The sequence below is a fragment of the Gadus macrocephalus genome, chromosome 7 (genome assembly GCF_031168955.1).
Source record: "Gadus macrocephalus chromosome 7, ASM3116895v1".
Lineage (NCBI taxonomy): Eukaryota > Metazoa > Chordata > Actinopteri > Gadiformes > Gadidae > Gadus > Gadus macrocephalus.
Window position 1 is genome coordinate 20,290,259 of NC_082388.1, and position 16,475 is coordinate 20,306,733.

General features: G+C 46.0%; 1 protein-coding gene across 2 annotated transcripts; it reads left to right on the forward strand.

Annotated features, from left to right (window-relative positions):
- The first annotated feature begins 151 nt into the window (after positions 1-151).
- Positions 152-14,508, forward strand: prdm15 (PR domain containing 15). 2 transcript variants are annotated; one of them, XM_060057281.1, is made up of 25 exons: positions 167-250; positions 459-640; positions 860-900; positions 988-1,081; positions 1,657-1,810; positions 2,350-2,502; positions 2,883-2,985; positions 3,371-3,454; positions 4,104-4,403; positions 4,761-4,970; positions 5,404-5,498; positions 5,594-5,681; positions 6,143-6,310; positions 6,860-6,954; positions 7,457-7,588; positions 8,409-8,549; positions 9,455-9,618; positions 9,957-10,036; positions 10,304-10,423; positions 10,807-10,938; positions 11,146-11,229; positions 11,743-11,918; positions 12,011-12,091; positions 12,550-12,780; positions 13,353-14,508. In XM_060057281.1, exons 2-25 carry the CDS (start codon positions 531-533, stop codon positions 13,956-13,958), a joined length of 3,642 nt encoding a protein of 1,213 aa, XP_059913264.1. In that variant the 5' UTR covers positions 167-250; positions 459-530; the 3' UTR covers positions 13,959-14,508. The 2 variants fall into 2 exon arrangements, with proteins under 2 accessions (XP_059913265.1, XP_059913264.1); XM_060057282.1 differs by lacking the exon at positions 459-640 and having other exon boundaries at positions 152-250.
- Positions 14,509-16,475: the final 1,967 nt, after the last annotated feature.

Consider the following 16,475-nt stretch of genomic DNA (forward strand, 5'->3'; position numbering starts at 1 on the left):
ATTCTTTTTTGTTTGGTTTTAACTAAGGCATCAACAAACTATGGCTCCGTCGGGATAAACTGAAATCCCAACTACTTGCAAACAGTTTTGTAGTACGCACAAAAACATGTGAGCATTTGTGAACATCGCAATATGCCTACATTACCCAGAATGCCTTTCATGCGACTATTGTTTCCGGTCCTGCGCCTTCTCTGGAGCGGATTGGAACCTGGAGTCAGGATTCAATAAATGAGTAGTCTTCACAATAAAGGTAAACTGTTTTAACACTTATGTGAGTCGTTTTTTAACATTACAGCAACGCACGTCCGTAGAATATGTGCAGCTCATTGAAATGGACCACGCCGAATTTCACTGGGTGACTTTTAGCCCCGGGGTAGTGACATTGAAGTGTACAGGCTCCGGTTGCCGTTTGCGTGTCCATTCCATCCGCCATGCCGATTGTTCTTTGTTACATACAGGGGAGCACTGAGCCCTCCGAGATCGGAGTTAAAACCCGGCAAGAGAGGGAATCCACTGAAATCCTGGATCTCATGCTGCCATGGATTGCATACATTATACTTCCTCTTGATTATGCCCCTCCGCTGTGTTTTCGTGAATGGTGGATGCCGCTGTCATGTTGTTCACTGTGGTTACCAAAAAGGTTCTGCACTACAAGGATAAAGCCATTGATATTGTCCCACATTAAATGAATTCCTTGCTCAGAAGAACACACATTGCACACATGAACACTGTTACAACTAATAATTTGTTTAAAATTAGTTGACGTTTGTGTATAAATAATTGTTAAATACATTTTGAATCTTGGCTCGTATTCTTGCGTCTTTTACTCATTGCAATGAACCTTATTCTTGATTTTCAGGATTGCCATGATGACTGACCAGGCACCGGATGAGTTCATCTGTGAGTATATTTTAAACGGATGGCTATGACAGGGAGAGGGAGCCTATTTACATGTCATACTCAATGTCTTGTGGTGTTTTCGCCCAGGGTGTGAGGACTGTAGTCAGTACCATGACTCTGAGTGTCCAGAGCTGGGCCCGTTGGTGACCGTGGAGGACTCATTTGTCCTCAGTCGGGCCAGGTGAGCCACTATCACACACACACACACACACACACACACACACACACACACACACACACACACACACACACACACACACACACACACACACACACGCACACTACTAGGATATTTACAATTGTTTTATCCCTCAGGGGCAAACGGATGCAATGCATGTGTCGTTATGGTTGTGTTGTTATGAACAATATATCTTGCTTTTCAAATTTCATCCCTCAAACATATTTTTGGTTGACTGAAGTTATTCCATGATTATAAAGAAATGTTATTATGTAAATATTTGTATGAACCTCAATTGGAAAAACCAATGTATCATAGGAAAGGGACTGTCTTATCAAGTCTGGAATGGATGTTATAAAGCTGTCAGTTTACTGGATGGGACAGGAAGTAATGCTGCCTTACAGGAAGCTTTTATTTTTTTAGATATCCATTTTCCAGGCAGGGAGACGATGACATTAGTAGTATAATACTGCAGTTCCGCTGCTGGTTGTTCTCAACGTTTTGGGAGTTGTAGTTTGGCTTCCTTCTGGTCCATCACAAGGTAGACATGAGTATGCTGCTTTTGTCCATTATAACAGGTCTTCATTGCCAAGCAGTCTGGAGATCAGAGAGGTGTCCGTCGGCGTGGAGGGGGTGTTCGTACTGCGACAGCTGGTCAAGAGGACACGATTTGGGCCGTTTGAGGCCAAGAGGGTGCCCAACTTGGAGAGAGATGGGCCCTTTCCTCTGAAGGTGCGGACATGACATGTTTACAGCAGCAGTTTCCTTGACTCGGTCCTTTACTGCTCATGAGAAATGTAATTACCATTTGAACAGCACTGAAATGCATTTGTGCATTTGGCCATCTGCCAAGGTAAGAGGTACCAATTATTTAAAATAAGTAAAAAATTAAAAAACGTTAAATATTACACACATATTCAGTTTTTTATTTATTTAAGTAACCCTAAATCAACCTGGAATGTATAGATATGGTAGTGGAATATGGGTTGTATATTGAAATGGGCTTTGGGCATGTATAAGCAAGAATATCTTGACTATATATCAGTATTTGTTCAATGTGATCTTTGATTAAAAATATTTTCTGTGCACCAGAAGTTCGGTTTTAATTTCAGCAGATGTGTTTTAAGTCAGATGAGGAGTCTACCCGAGATGTGTGCCACACAGCCGTCCACCTCAGCCAAAGTCTTCATTACAAACCAGTAACTTTAGACGACAATGTGTCAGAGGTGGAGTGAAGATTCTCACCGGCTCTCGTGTGTTTGTGGGATCAGATCTTCCAGAGGGACGGGGCGGTGGTGTGTCTGGACTCGTCCAGCGAGGAGGACTGTAACTGGATGATGCTGGTGAGGCCGGCCGGTGACCATGCCCACCAGAACCTGAGCGCCTACCAGCAGGACGATGACGTGTACTTCAACACCTCCCAGGTAGCAAGCCCCTCCTCCCGAGGTCCTCAGGTCCGCTGTGGGCTGCCTGGTCACACTGGTTTAATTTATATCTTATAGTTTATTTACATTTAATTTCTCTCCATATGTTGGCCTTTACATTTTTTTATTTACCTTTAAATTACTTTATTTCCTTTTTTATTTGTATAGTCCACATTGGGTTTGTACTAGTCACCAAAAAAATAAATAAATGTGTAATAAAATATTTAACTCTTCCTATAAAGGTGGTGCACTTTTGTTTTAACCATGGTAATCAGAATCAGAACATGGTTGGTTAAAACACCCTCTTAGCACACATCAGTATGGCCCAGTCTGGGGGGTTTCCCTGCGTCAACCCGCCGTGTGTTGTGTGGCCCCTGCAGGACGTGCTGCCGGGGACCGAGCTCCGGGTGTGGTACGGGGCCTTCTACGCCAAGAAGCTGGACAAGCCGACGCTCCGGCCCCCCATGCTGCCGACACCAGCAGGTCAGCAGGGGGAGCTAGAGAGCGGCCAAGGGTTGGCCCTGTCTCACTCTATATGGCTGAATAAACCCTGTTTAAAGCTTTACATCCATGAGGAAAAAAAATCACAATGCACTTTAATTGAAGATACTGGCCGTTTGTTTGAAATCCATTTTAACTGGGAGCAATGTGCCATGTCATTTTTTATTCTAAGAACAATTCCTACCTTACTATCATGATATTTAGGTATAGTTTTAGTAGTTTGTATTACACATAAACAATTTTCATTAATTAATCTTGACAAAAACCATAGCAGCCCTGTGAGGGCTGGCTCCATGCAGCTGGGGTCATCCACAATAAGTGTAATGGCTGCTGACATCACAGGTCTCTTTCTCTGTCCATCAAATAGATGTGATCCCCTCAGCCAAGGCAGAAACACTAATGGATGCCGTATCCCCCACGATGGCCGGCGGTGATGAAAACATTAGCGCAGGTGAGTTTCCTCTCTGCATATCGTCTGACCATACGTCAACACATCAAGTTAATTTATAGAGATTATTTTATTCTAAGTATTTTATTATTTGGAAAGGCATCACAATCCCTCAAAAGCATAAGGAAAATGTCTGAATTGAACAGATATATTGTGAAATATCAACCGTGGAGTTATTATTGAAAACATGTTATCTGTTTCAAATGTGTTGATGTATTGTTTAATATAGCAAATATTATTATTGTACGTATAATACTGTCAATGTCACTACAAATAAGGTCCTATCTTCATCTTACTCTATTTTCTATCCTATATATTATAGTGTTGCTTTATACATACTTATAAATACATAGATATTACATTTTTTATAGGCTGCTGTTATGACAAAAGATTAATAAACTAGAACAGTGAATGAATTAAGAAGCCGTCTCCTCTATTTATCCACCCACCCATTATCAAACTGTACTTTGAAGACAGCAGTAGAAAGTTGATCACCTGGGCAACAGCTTTTGAAAAAATAAAATAAAAGGCCTCCAAATAGAAAAGAATACCTCCATAGAAAGGAAGAGCTGAGAAACACATCCTAACAGCGTTGTGTCCCCCCGTCCGTCCCCCCGTCCGTCCCCCCGTCCGTCCCCCCGGCCTCCCCCAGGCCAGCTGCTGAGTCCATTCCACGACGGGAAGGCGGTGGACCAGCTCCTGCCCCGCGAGGACGCCCTCATGGCGCTCAGCAGCACCGTGGAGGAGGAGGAGGAGGAGGAGGAGGAGGCGGCCCTGACCACCGCCACCACCACGGTGACCACGGCCACCCGCGTCCGCGTGGCCCCCAAGAGAGCCGGGGCCCGCGGGAGGAGGGGGAGGGGCCGCAGGGCCGGCGCCGTGTCCTCCTCTTCCTCCTCCTCCACCTCCTCCTCCTCCTCGTCCGCCGGCGCCCACAGCGGTAACCGATACCGTAGGTCTGCGCGCATCTCCTCACAAGAATTCATCTTAAGTATCACATTTTGCTTTATAAAATTGCATATTTGATTGTTAAACATCCACGCAGCCAAATCATGTATTAACCTTATGCAGGCAATTTGATATGCTAGTTAGCAAGCACATATAGCCATTTAACATTAGCGTGATATGAATACTATGCTTGGCACTCCAAGTTATCAAGAAGGCCACAACATAACTCTTTGATCCACCATGATCATGAGCCAAAGTCAGGAATGAGTGTCCTTTCCCCAAACAAACGCTAAAAAGCATAACAAGGAGCCCGCCATAAGGTTATTACCTTATCCCACATCCCCGGCCCTCTCCCCTCCAGACGTGAAGCCCCTGATGGAGGCCGCGGCCCCCGAGGGCGTGGAGGCGGACCCGGAGAGCGGGGGCAGCCTGCCCACGGGCACGGGCGCGGGCAGCGCCCCCCTCCTCAAGAGACACAAGAGCCGGGAGCACAAGCGCGTGTACCGCTGCAGCCTCTGCAGCAAGGTGTTCCAGAACAGCAGCAACCTCAACAGACACATCCGCTCCCACGGTAGGACCTAGCGCCGCCCGCCCGCCCGCCCGCCCGCCCGCCCGCCTCCCATGGCTTCCTTATGATCCCATGGCAGCCATCGCCCTGCCCCCCCCCCCCCGCTCCCATATGCTGTGGTTAGGTAAAGGGGTGGGGGTTGTTGGGTTAGGGTTAGGTGCTGTCAGGTCCCTGGGTTACTGTTAAAGTGGATTCAAAAGCATAATCATGATGATTTTGAATTACCCCCCAAAGCAAGTTTGGAGTCTGTAAAAGGTTACAACTGGTGTTATCACAATGCTTATAATAATAATGATGACTTAAAATGGTATCACTCTGTTACTCCTAATACAGGTATTTATAGTTGAAGTGCATGTTGCAGTGAGACTGGATGAAACTATGTTCCTGTGAACTTTATAGTTTGTAGAGCAGGACCCATTCTGCTGCGCTTCCCCAGGTGATAAACTCTACAAGTGTGACGAGTGCGACAAGCTGTTCAGCCGCAAGGAGAGCCTGAAGCAGCACATCTCCTACAAGCACAGCAAGAACATGGTAAGTGTGGCCCCCAGGGGCCTCCCGCCGCTTCTTAACACACACACACACACACATTGCTAAAGTCCTTCATGAATTATCGTTGTGTCCCACAGCCGGACGTCGACTACAAGTACATCTGCAACATGTGTGACAAGTCCTTCCGCCTGGAGAACGCCTTGAAGTTTCACAACTGCAGAACAGGTCCTCGTCTTCAAAGTTTATTTTACGTCTTCTCTTTTAAGAGACTGTTTTAAATCAAACATTTTGTGTTGTCATCACAACTGCATAACAGGTCATAAACTTCAATGTTTTCCAAATGTCTCTTTCAGGGCATTTCATTTTATCAATAATTCTGAATTTCTATGTTCCATAGTTTTCATGTCAAGAATTAAATGTGGCGTATCGATGCAGTAGCTCAGGCGGAAGAGCAGCCGGTTCGATACCCAGCTCCTATTAGCCAATTGTCAAGGTGGTCCTGAGCAAGACAACTAACCCCAACCGCTCCCGATGAGTTGGAAACTAATTGTAAGACCTCTTGAGTGGCCGCAGGTCGGAAGAGCTCTATATAACTGCATTCAGTTTGGAACCGCCACGCCTGGACCCTGGTGTACATCAGTGTATATCTTCTGCGCCAACCCTTCAACCCTCTTCCTCTCCCGCAGACGACAAAACGTTCCAGTGCGACATCTGCTCGCGCTTCTTCTCCACCAACAGCAACCTGTCCAAGCACAAGAAGAAGCACGGCGAGAAGCTGTACTCCTGCCAGATCTGCAACAAGATGTTCTACCGCAAGGACGTCATGCAGGAGCACCACCGGCGCCACGGCATGGGTCGGTCGCTGGTTATTACCCACAATGCACTGTTTCCTCGAAGGGTCACGCTGCACATGTCGGTATAGACGATAAACCTCGAATAACGGCCTTTTAGTAGGGTAGAGAATTGTATCGGAACCAATGTGTTCTTTGAAGCTGAATGATGTACTATATTTATAACAGGAAGCAGGTTGACATGTAAACCAAAGGTTTCTAGTTCAATCCCCGGCTCCTCCTAGCTGAGTGTCGAGGTTTCTCCGAGCAAGACAACAAACCCTAACTGCTTCCGACGAGCTGGCCATCGCAGTGAATGGTTGACTCGGCCGTCGGTTTGTGAATGTGTGTATGAATGGTTATGAGTATCTTTGGATAAAAGCATCTGCTTGATGCCCTAAATGCAAATGTTATTGTCAGTACATTTTTGAATCTCTCCGTGAGCTGTGGCCACCATGTCTGTCCTCAAGATCCCCCCACAGAGTGACGGTTCAGTGCTACTGTTGTGGTTCGAGCCCACCGTGCGTTCATCTCTTCTCTGGCGTGTGACCTCCTCCCTGTGTCTCTGCCCAGGCCCCAAGCACATGAAGAGAGAGGAGCTGGAGGTGAGCGGCGAGGAGGCCACCAAGTACAGGAAGGAGCCCTCGCCCTGTCCCGTCTGCGGCAAGGTGAGAAACGTAACGCATAACTGGCTGGCGGGTTTGACTTCCAGCCGTCAGGTCCTGGGTCGATTTCTCCCCCCATATCTGCAGCCCTGCTTGTAGGCGTTCTTGGGCAAGATGTGTCTAACCCCTACCCGCTCACCATTGCTTGGTACCTTTGTACAAATTACAGGTGGTTTTAAGTTAAAACACTCACAACTGATTGACGACCAAGTCCCAAACTTTGTCTGATAAAGAATATCGGATCAAAAGGCACCCTTCTTTTGATAACAATATATAAAATGTATAGTATTTGCACAAACTGTGTTTACCTACAGTCGTATGCAGACAACATTTAGCTAGGTAATAAGACAAACATGCAGGCAAACATTGCTAAATATATCTGATTGAAAATAAATATTTTCATACAAATGCTCTGTCTAAAATATTTGTCCTTGTGTGTGTGTCTGTACGTGTGTGTGTTTGTGTGTACATACACATATATAAATGTGTGTGTGTGTGTTTTCAGGTGTTCTCCTGCCGCAGCAACATGAACAAGCATCTGTTGACCCACGGAGATAAGAAGTACACCTGCGAGATCTGCGGCCGCAAGTTCTTCCGCGTGGACGTCCTCAGAGACCACATCCACGTTCACTTCAAGGTGAGCCGCAGGGTCCCCACTGGGGCCCCAGACCACGCTGAAAGGAGGGCCTTCAGTTCTCAGTTCACTTGATCTTATCCAATCATGGAGCTGGTCTTAAGGCAAATATCACGGCAATACATCAAACGCATGATCTCTTGTGACAAATATCACAGCCATACATCAAACACATGTTCTGTTGACGCCACTAGCTCAGGATGTAGAGCGGGTAAGCTGGTAACCGCAAGGTTGCTAGTTTGATCCCCGGCTCCTCCTATCGGTCGAGGTGTCCCTGAGCAAAGCACCTAACCCTAACTGCTCCCGACGAGCTGGCTGTCGCCTTGCGTTGTTGACTGACTCCGCCGTCGGTGTGTGAATGTGGGCATGAATGGGTGAATGCCAGGCAATATTGTAAAGCACTTTGGATAAAAGCGCTATATAAATGCAGTCCATTTTACCTCTTTTTTTTTACCATGTTCTCTTGTGGTAAATTTCACAGCAATACATGAAAAATATGTTAGGTTATGACCAGTATCACAGCAGTATGTCAAACGCATTTTCTCTTGTGACGAATATCACAGAAATATGTCAAACACATTTTCTCTCTAGACAAATATCCCAGCAATGCCATGAAACATGTTAGTCTTGTCTCAAGTACCTTCACGTTATCTTGGTGCATTTCAGGTCTCAAAATATCGATATATCTGACTAAATTATTTAATAATTATTTATTGTCTATGTGTTTTGTACTTGGGGGGGGGGGGGGGGCAAGGCCACATAATTGAGAGGAACGGATTGGTAAAGGAGGATGAGACTGAATAACTAAAGGTATTTCTTTCAGGACATAGCATTGATGGACGAGCAGGAGAGACAGGGCTTCATCAAGAAGATTGGAATCTCCGCAGACGACAGCGACGAATCGGACGAAGACGAAGACGACGATGAGCCAGAGCACCACAAATACAACTGCAAGAAGTGTCAAGTAAGGTTATACCAGACCCAAACGCCACCGGCTGCAGTGACTGTAATGGAAACTTTCAGGAAACTCGTTGAGCTTGTTATTTCGGTATGAATATAGGTCAAATTTTCTGATGTGAGATTTGAGACTGCTCATTGGCCAGTGCTAGCATGTAACAGATCTTCAAACGTTCAGTTCTGGTATTGGGTCCCAGTGTCCATGTTTTTGTGAAATTGTATTGGTTATATTTTTTTTAGTGCTGTCAACCGATTAAATATTTGATCGTGATTAATCGCATTAATGCCATAATTAACTCATGATTAATCGCGATTAATCGCAATTCTTTTTTCTATGCTAAATATCCCTTGATTTCTTTGTCCCATTAATTTTTCTCATTTGAATGCTCTTATCAACATGGAGAAGTACATCGGCTTGCCTTGTGCAAATGTTTTTTTTATTGATAACAACATTAGCATATACTGATCAAAACAGGAAGAAAAAAAAAAAGCCTATAGTGCAATTGAACGATGAACCAACAAAGATACTGCCTCGAACATAGCAGTCAGGCTACTGCTTCTTTGTTTTAAGCCAAAAAAAAAAAAAAATATATATATATATATTTTTTTTTAATAAGTTTTGCGTTAATCGCGCGATAAAAAAATTGACGCCGTCAAAATTGGTTTGCGTTAACGCCGTTAATAACGCGTTTAACTGACAGCTCTAATTTTTTTAAATAATAACTGCTGTAAACTGATTTTGCGTGTGTGTGTGAGCAATAGTAAGGACAGTCTGCCGTTTAAGGTGTTTGACTCTCCAGCTGAAAGGGTCTGAATTTGATCCGTAATAATATCCATGGTCCTACCGGTATGCATCCCAGAGCAAGATGTTGCAGGTATCTGAAAGGTACGGTGTGTGTCTCCGTGTGCCAGCTGTCCTTCGCCAAGGGCCGGGACTACCTGAAGCACATCATGGAGCAGCATAAGGAGCGCGGCTACGGCTGCGCCATCTGCAACCGGCGCTTCGCCCTGAAGGCCACGTACAACGCCCACCTGGTCATCCACCGCGAGCAGCTCCCCGATCCCGCCGTCCAGAAGTAAGACCGGGGGCCCGAGGACAGGGGAGGGGCCCTGGGGTGTCACTGGGAGGGGTGGGCTTACGACCGGGAAACGCTGTGGATGCGTTACTGCCGCGAACAGGGGCTGATTGAGTTTCGTTATGGATCGCTCGATTAGGGCTTATTGCTTCTGGGAATCCTCAAGGCCTCACTATCAATGTATAATTACGATATTAAATATATATAAAGATATTATGTAAATGGATATTGCTACACGTAGAAAAACTGAATGCTGATGAAGCTGTTGTAGAGTAATAGCAAAGTATTTTTAATGATTGCAAAGGTGTTATATAACAATGTTACTGTGTATCTTAAAGGTACATTCACCCGTGTGAGATTTGTGGCCGGATATTTAACAGCATCGGAAACCTGGAGAGGCATAAGATCATCCACACAGGTGAACCCTAATCCATAAAATTACCTTACAATACCTATTGTGAGTAAATCAGTGGAAACGCATGACAGACAAAACTTTTTTATTATGTTCTCTGGTACAGTCATTACAGAGTTAATTCCAATTAATGTTTGAGGTGTGTGGAATTAGATAAATGCACACCATATCTCATACATTCCAACAAAAGGCATTCTTGCCACCACCACTCAGTGTATTTCCCTGTACCCTCTGATGCTAATGCTATGCTACCTCCATTCTGGGTGGTTTCAGGGGTGAAGAGTCACGCCTGCAACCAGTGCAGCAAGTCGTTCGCCAGGAAGGACATGCTGAAGGAACACCTCAGGGTCCACGATGACATCCGGGACTTCCTGTGTGCCGAGTGCGGAAAAGGTTTGGCTCACTGTCGGAGAACCTTGCCTAATTTTACCTTTATTTGAAATACATAACCCTATTTTTGTACCGTTCTTATATATTTAACATTTTGGCACCATCTGGATGACATTTAAATTTTCGCTGTACTATGTGCAATGACAATAAAGATAATTCTATTCTAACACACAAATGAGAGTTTAGTTACTATTTAGTTATTTAGTGGACTCCTTTACAGGGAGTTTTGTTTTATTTTAAGATACCTGTCATTCAGGAGCGGGTAGGGCCTGGGCCTTTGCTTAAGGGTGCCTTCAGGTAGACGTGGGGGTTGAACCCGGGACCCAGAAGCCCCACCAACCGTTGGTTTGCTTGTCCCTCCCCCCCCCCCCCCCCCCCGTGTGCAGGCATGAAGACGAAGCATGCGCTGCGTCACCACATGAAGCTCCACAAGGGTATCAAGGAGTACGAGTGCAAGGAGTGCAACCGCAAGTTCGCCCAGAAGGTGAACATGCTGAAGCACTACAAGAGACACACGGGTAAGTCAGGCGTGTGTGTGTGTGTGTGTGTGTGTGTGTGTGTGTGTGTGTGTGTGTGTGTGTGTGTGTGTGTGTGTGTGTGTGTGTGTGTGTGTGTGTGTGTGTGTGTGTGTGTGTGTGTGTGTGTGTGTGTGTGTGAGAAAGACCGTCCATGCACAAACGCATTGAAACAATGTGTCTGATATTTGTGTGTGTGTTCCCTCACAGGTATAAAGGACTTTATGTGTGAGCTCTGTGGGAAGACGTTCAGCGAGAGGACCACCCTGGAGACGCACAAACTCATCCACACAGGCAAGCATCCCCCTCACCATACATGGTAGACTCACAATACATGCGTGGTGTGTTTATGCAGGCTCTGTATCAGTCGATCAATGAGTACATGCATCACAGCACACACACACCTTGGTTACCCCCCCCCCCTCCTCCAAAAAGGAGTTGATGGATGCGGAGGCTTGAAGTTCAATAGGATGACAATACATAGACCTATCTTAAGAAGTAAGAACTAGACTGTGAGGAAACATCATTGATTCTTTTATTATTAGGTTATGTTTCCCTCCCCAAAGGTTCATTACCAAACATGTTCCTTATTATTACAAATTCTTTCCTTATTATTGACACAAATGTTCCTTATTATTACCTCAGATGTTCCTTATTATTACCTCAACTGTTCTTCATTATTACCTCAAATGTTCCTTATTAATAACCAAAATGTTCCTAATTATTACAAGCAAACGTTGTTATTCCTACAAAAGCTCCTCATTACTCCCACCAATGTGACCCTCCGCTGCCCCTCTCCGTCCACAGTGGGCAAGACGTGGACCTGCGGCACGTGTGACAAGAAGTACCTGACGGAGTACATGCTGCAGAAGCACGTGCACCTGACCCACGAGAGGGTGGAGGCCCAGTCCTGCCACCTGTGTGGCACCAAGGTGTCCACGCGCGCCTCCATGAACCGCCACATACGCCGCAAGCACCCAGAGGTGAGGGGGACCCTGTCCCGTCCGACCATGTAAAGCCTGTGTTGAGTCATAATCATCGGTTTAAATATAAAATCTTATTTGTTTGTGTCCAGGTGGTTTTCGTAAGAATTGACGAGTTTGACGATCTTCAGGAACCTCCGACGATTGACGAGTCTGCGATCAGTATTGTGCAGGTTATTGCTTATTTTGTACTTTTAATACACGGGCCGTGACCCAGAACACACAATAGGGTTCCAAAGCACTGTATTGTTGTTGTTGTTGTTGTTGTTTAGATTAACACAAGCTAACGCCTTCTGTAGCAACACTTCAGAGTTGGTCAGTCAGTATATTCTTTGGTGATTTCCGCCAGACCACATAACGCCACGGTGTCAAGGGGCTCATCCTAGCTAATGCCTGCAGTCGGAAAAAAAGAGATTTACGGCTTCATTCCTCCAATTCTGTTTGCTTTCAATTACCCAGAAGGCCGTAGTTAACCTGCCCTACTGGGGGCTTTGATGAGAAACTAGTGCTTGAGTTCTGTATGAGTCATAAACCAACGATTGTGAAAGGCAGAACGGAAATTGGTTGCCAACACAGTTATAGAGAGTCCAGGTGAACTCTGAATAAACCCTGAGCGTCTCGTACCCCACAGCCCACCCTGAGCCTGGACAAGGACGGCGTGCCCCAGGAGCGGCCGGGCGGCACGTCCCGCCACGCCCGCAAGAAACAGAAGCGTGCCGCCGCCGAGCCGGAGCTCTCCTCGTCGGACGAGTACGGCGACTTCCCCGAACAGCGGCAGCACGACGGGCCCATCGCCGAGTTCACCTCCGCCCTGGGGGGAGACGAGCGGGAGACCAGCTCGGCGGTACAGAGCATCCAGCAGGTTAGTCCTCAACCTGTTACAGCTCTCGTATTCCTCTGCCCCCACCAATCCTGTGTGAAGAAGGCCGAGCTGAGGTCGTGAAGCCGACCGAGGGAGGAGTATTCCCGGTGGAGGACCGAGTTGATCGTCGATCAGAGGGATCTGTGGAGCAAACCGCTTTGCAACAACCGCTGAGGCGTTTTGAATTAATTAAGGAAATGAGCACTGAGTCACTCTGAATCCGGTGCAGCCGTTTATCCGTATGTCTTCATTCGCTGTGTTTCATTTTACCTGGAGAACCTTTACCTTCTGTGGCTTTAATTGTATTTATTTTGGTAAGGCATCTATGAAGATTTCCTTGTTTAAAACACAGGACTTTCAAATCATTCAGAAACCTTTATATATTATGTATCCATATATCATATAACATTTATATATTATGTATCCATATATCAGAATAAGCCCTAATCCAGCGTTTATGTAGAAACTCTGAAACTCATCACAGCTGGTTCAGGGATGACCTATTCACCACAGGGAGGGGAGGGGGGGACTGCAGCTTTGACTGACCCGGTGCCCATGTTCACCCTTCACAGGTGGTGGTCCTGGCCGACCCCAACGCCCCCGCCGTCTCCTCCTCGCCGAGCAACTCCGTGGCGCTGACCAACATCACGGTGACGCCCCTCAGCACCCACGCGGCCGGCGCCCAGTTCACCAGCCTGCAGCCCGTGGCCGTGGGCCACCTGACCTCGGCCGGCGGGGACCGGCCCCTCACCCTGGACAACTCCATCCTCACCGTCACCTTCGACGCCGTCAGCGGCTCGGCGGTGCTCCACAACCGGCCCGGGGAGCTGGGCTCGGAGGTGGCGGTGGTGGGGGGCGGGGCCGGTGGAGGGATCGGGGCGGGAGCCACGGGCGGCGCCGGCGCCGTCGCCCCACAGCCGGTGACGCACTTCATCAACCTCACCACCTTCGTCAATCCCATGGGCCACCCGATGGAGAACCCCAGCCTGGCGTGGAGGCCCATGCCGGCGGTGGAGGCCACGGGGGGGAGTCAGGGGGACCCAGGGGGGGAGGCGGGGCACGGGGAGAGCCAAGAGGCAGCCGGGGGCCAAGACACGGAACAGGGCCAGGGCGGGGGAGTGGGCCAACCTTCGGACCAGCAGCAGAGCGGGTCGGGACAGCAGATGTACAGCTACTGATGGAGAGCGAAGGGGGTGCCGGTCACCCCTCACATTCATTAGTATCAAGGTTTAGTCATTTTTTTCTTGTTATTTGTAATTACTTTTTATAGAAGTATGAACATGGTCACCCTGATGCCTGTCGAGCCCTATGGACGTTGGAAGAAGCTCATGAATGTTTGCCTTTTTTACATCATTGTGTTGATGCTCTTAAATGTATGAACCGTTTTTAACTGAAGGGGGGAAAAGGTCTGTTGGGCAGACCTTTTAAAAGACGCACGTTTGCAAGATGACTGAATCGGCTGCATATAATATACTACTTTTGATTCACTCAACATGGTACCTTCATAGAAATAAAAACAGATTTGCTTACTGTTCCACTGTTTCTACAGAAAGAAAAAAATATGTCTGTGATGGACAATTAGGATACAGAAGAAAGCTGTTAAGTTTGTATTTTCTATTTAGAGTGTGTATATATAATGTAGATTATCTAATCATTGGGAATTACTGTACTTGAAATCTTTGAAGTCATTTGCATTGATTATTTTTCAAGAATTCTCACCCAAAAATATTTTGCATTTCATTATTTATTTTTTATTACAGAACATTTTCTCGAAATAGGTGGTACTAAATCCCCAACGTTGGCGTTATGTAGGCTACAGCTCATTGGATGACTTGTGTCATCAACCCAACTTCACCCATCTGACAGTCCCTACAGAAAAATGCGGTGTTTTTTTGTGATTGTTGCGGCCAAAAATCCTTGATTATGTATTATGCGGCACGTTTTCTTAAAAAATGCGAGGAAATATGCAGCATATTTATGCAATTTTATGCGATGAAATTGCGGGAACTTGCGAAAAAATGCGGGCAGCTTTTCGATGACGTTCACGTCGCGTAATTAAGCCACTTCATAACGTTCCCATGGCAACAGGGGGAAATAGCTGCTCTTTGGTGAAGTAAACGCAACATTTTTCAACTTTCTGCTTACTTTTTTGCAACGAAAATGCAGGGATTATGAAATCATGCAAGCCCCTCATATTTTGCGCGGAAATCGGCAATTTATGCGGTGAAAGTGCGGCATATTTGAGACAATGCGGCCCCCACCTGAATGTGCAGACTTGAATGGCTGATTATGAGATCGCATAATCGCGTTTTTTCTGGAGGGACTAGACATCAAGAATAAGTCCCGCCTCCGAGGCTCAAGTTCCATCGGACAAATGTCTATGGGAAATAACATGGGGTTTTTGAATGATCGTACATCGGGACTCAAAGGTCGAGTGGCGAAGTCACGCCCCTTCCGGTAGAGCCCATGGGACCTTTGAGATCGAAAAATATGTTTCAATGGAGAGAAAGTAATTATTTTCTGGTCCCAGTCTTTATATGCCGCGGATTACACATATGTTGTTTGTGGATTTAAATGATAATTTTTCATGCAAAGAAAACAACATTTTCGTGAAGAAGTTTGATAATGTTAGGTTGTTTCCAAGGGGAGTATAAAAGCATCAAAAGAGGTGAAACGCATTATAAGTCGGGGCATGTGGAGAGTTTCAGTTATGCCGATGGGGAGATTGTCGGTCTTGTCCACGCCAGTCGCAGGGAGCGTGACGGCACATACGAGACATGTAGTCTTTCTCATTTTGTTTTCTCTACAGCCTTAAACTGAACAATTGCACAATAATCGGTCAAACTTTTGACATGAAAAATTATCATTTAAATCCACAAACGACATGTGTAATCCGGGGCATATAAAGACTGGGAACATAAGATAATTAATTTCCCTCCATTGAAACCCATTCATATTTTTCGATCTCGGGTCCCATGGGCTCTACCGAAAGAGGCGTGACTTCGCCACTCTATTGGTTAGATCAATTAGCCGTGTGTAAGATACACATTGATACAAGTGTAATCTATTCGACATGAACTGGTCATTTGGCCACTTGCTTTGGTAGCATAATTATAAAATATGTTGGATGAGAAACATAAAGTACCGAAAAGTAGTATCTAACCGCCATGTATAATGATTGAGGAGAACCATTGGCCCGGAAGAGACGAGTGAATCGCATCACCAAAACAGGACCCGGAGGAGGCGTCGATGCATGTTCAACCACAGTCCTCGAGCTGGTGGTTCCGGCTTGCGCAGGTAGACTCACAGATGCCTATGGGACATTTTAAGTGTGCAGAGAGGCCTACGATTATTACTAGTGTTTAGGAATGAAGCAGAGTGGAAGAAATACGTTGAAATGATTATCTTAACCAACGTATGTTGAGGTTGCAATGTGTGTGTCATATATGTAAATTGGGCTACTCCAATACGCTTGGGACTGTCAGCCAACTTGAAAGACTGTCGATAAAAGTGGCTGCTGAAATCATAACGTTAATCGTTTTTTCGACAGAGGTGTGATGTGCTTGTTTACATTGATGCCTTCCTCGAAGCTGCATCTCTGATTAACTCATGTTTAAGAAGATATCAGCATAGCCCAAGGTTCATAATTTAGTTTCATATTCACAAAATAATACATTACATTGTTGTAAAATAGT

Coding starts and splice junctions, on each gene's coding strand:
- prdm15 (XM_060057281.1), top strand. CDS start 531: ATGCTGCCATGGATTGCATACATTATACTTCCTCTTGATTATGCCCCT. Junction 1,811..2,349: donor ATGGGCCCTTTCCTCTGAAG/GTGCGGACATGA, acceptor TTGTGGGATCAG/ATCTTCCAGAGGGACGGGGC. Junction 11,919..12,010: donor TACGCCGCAAGCACCCAGAG/GTGAGGGGGACC, acceptor GTTTGTGTCCAG/GTGGTTTTCGTAAGAATTGA.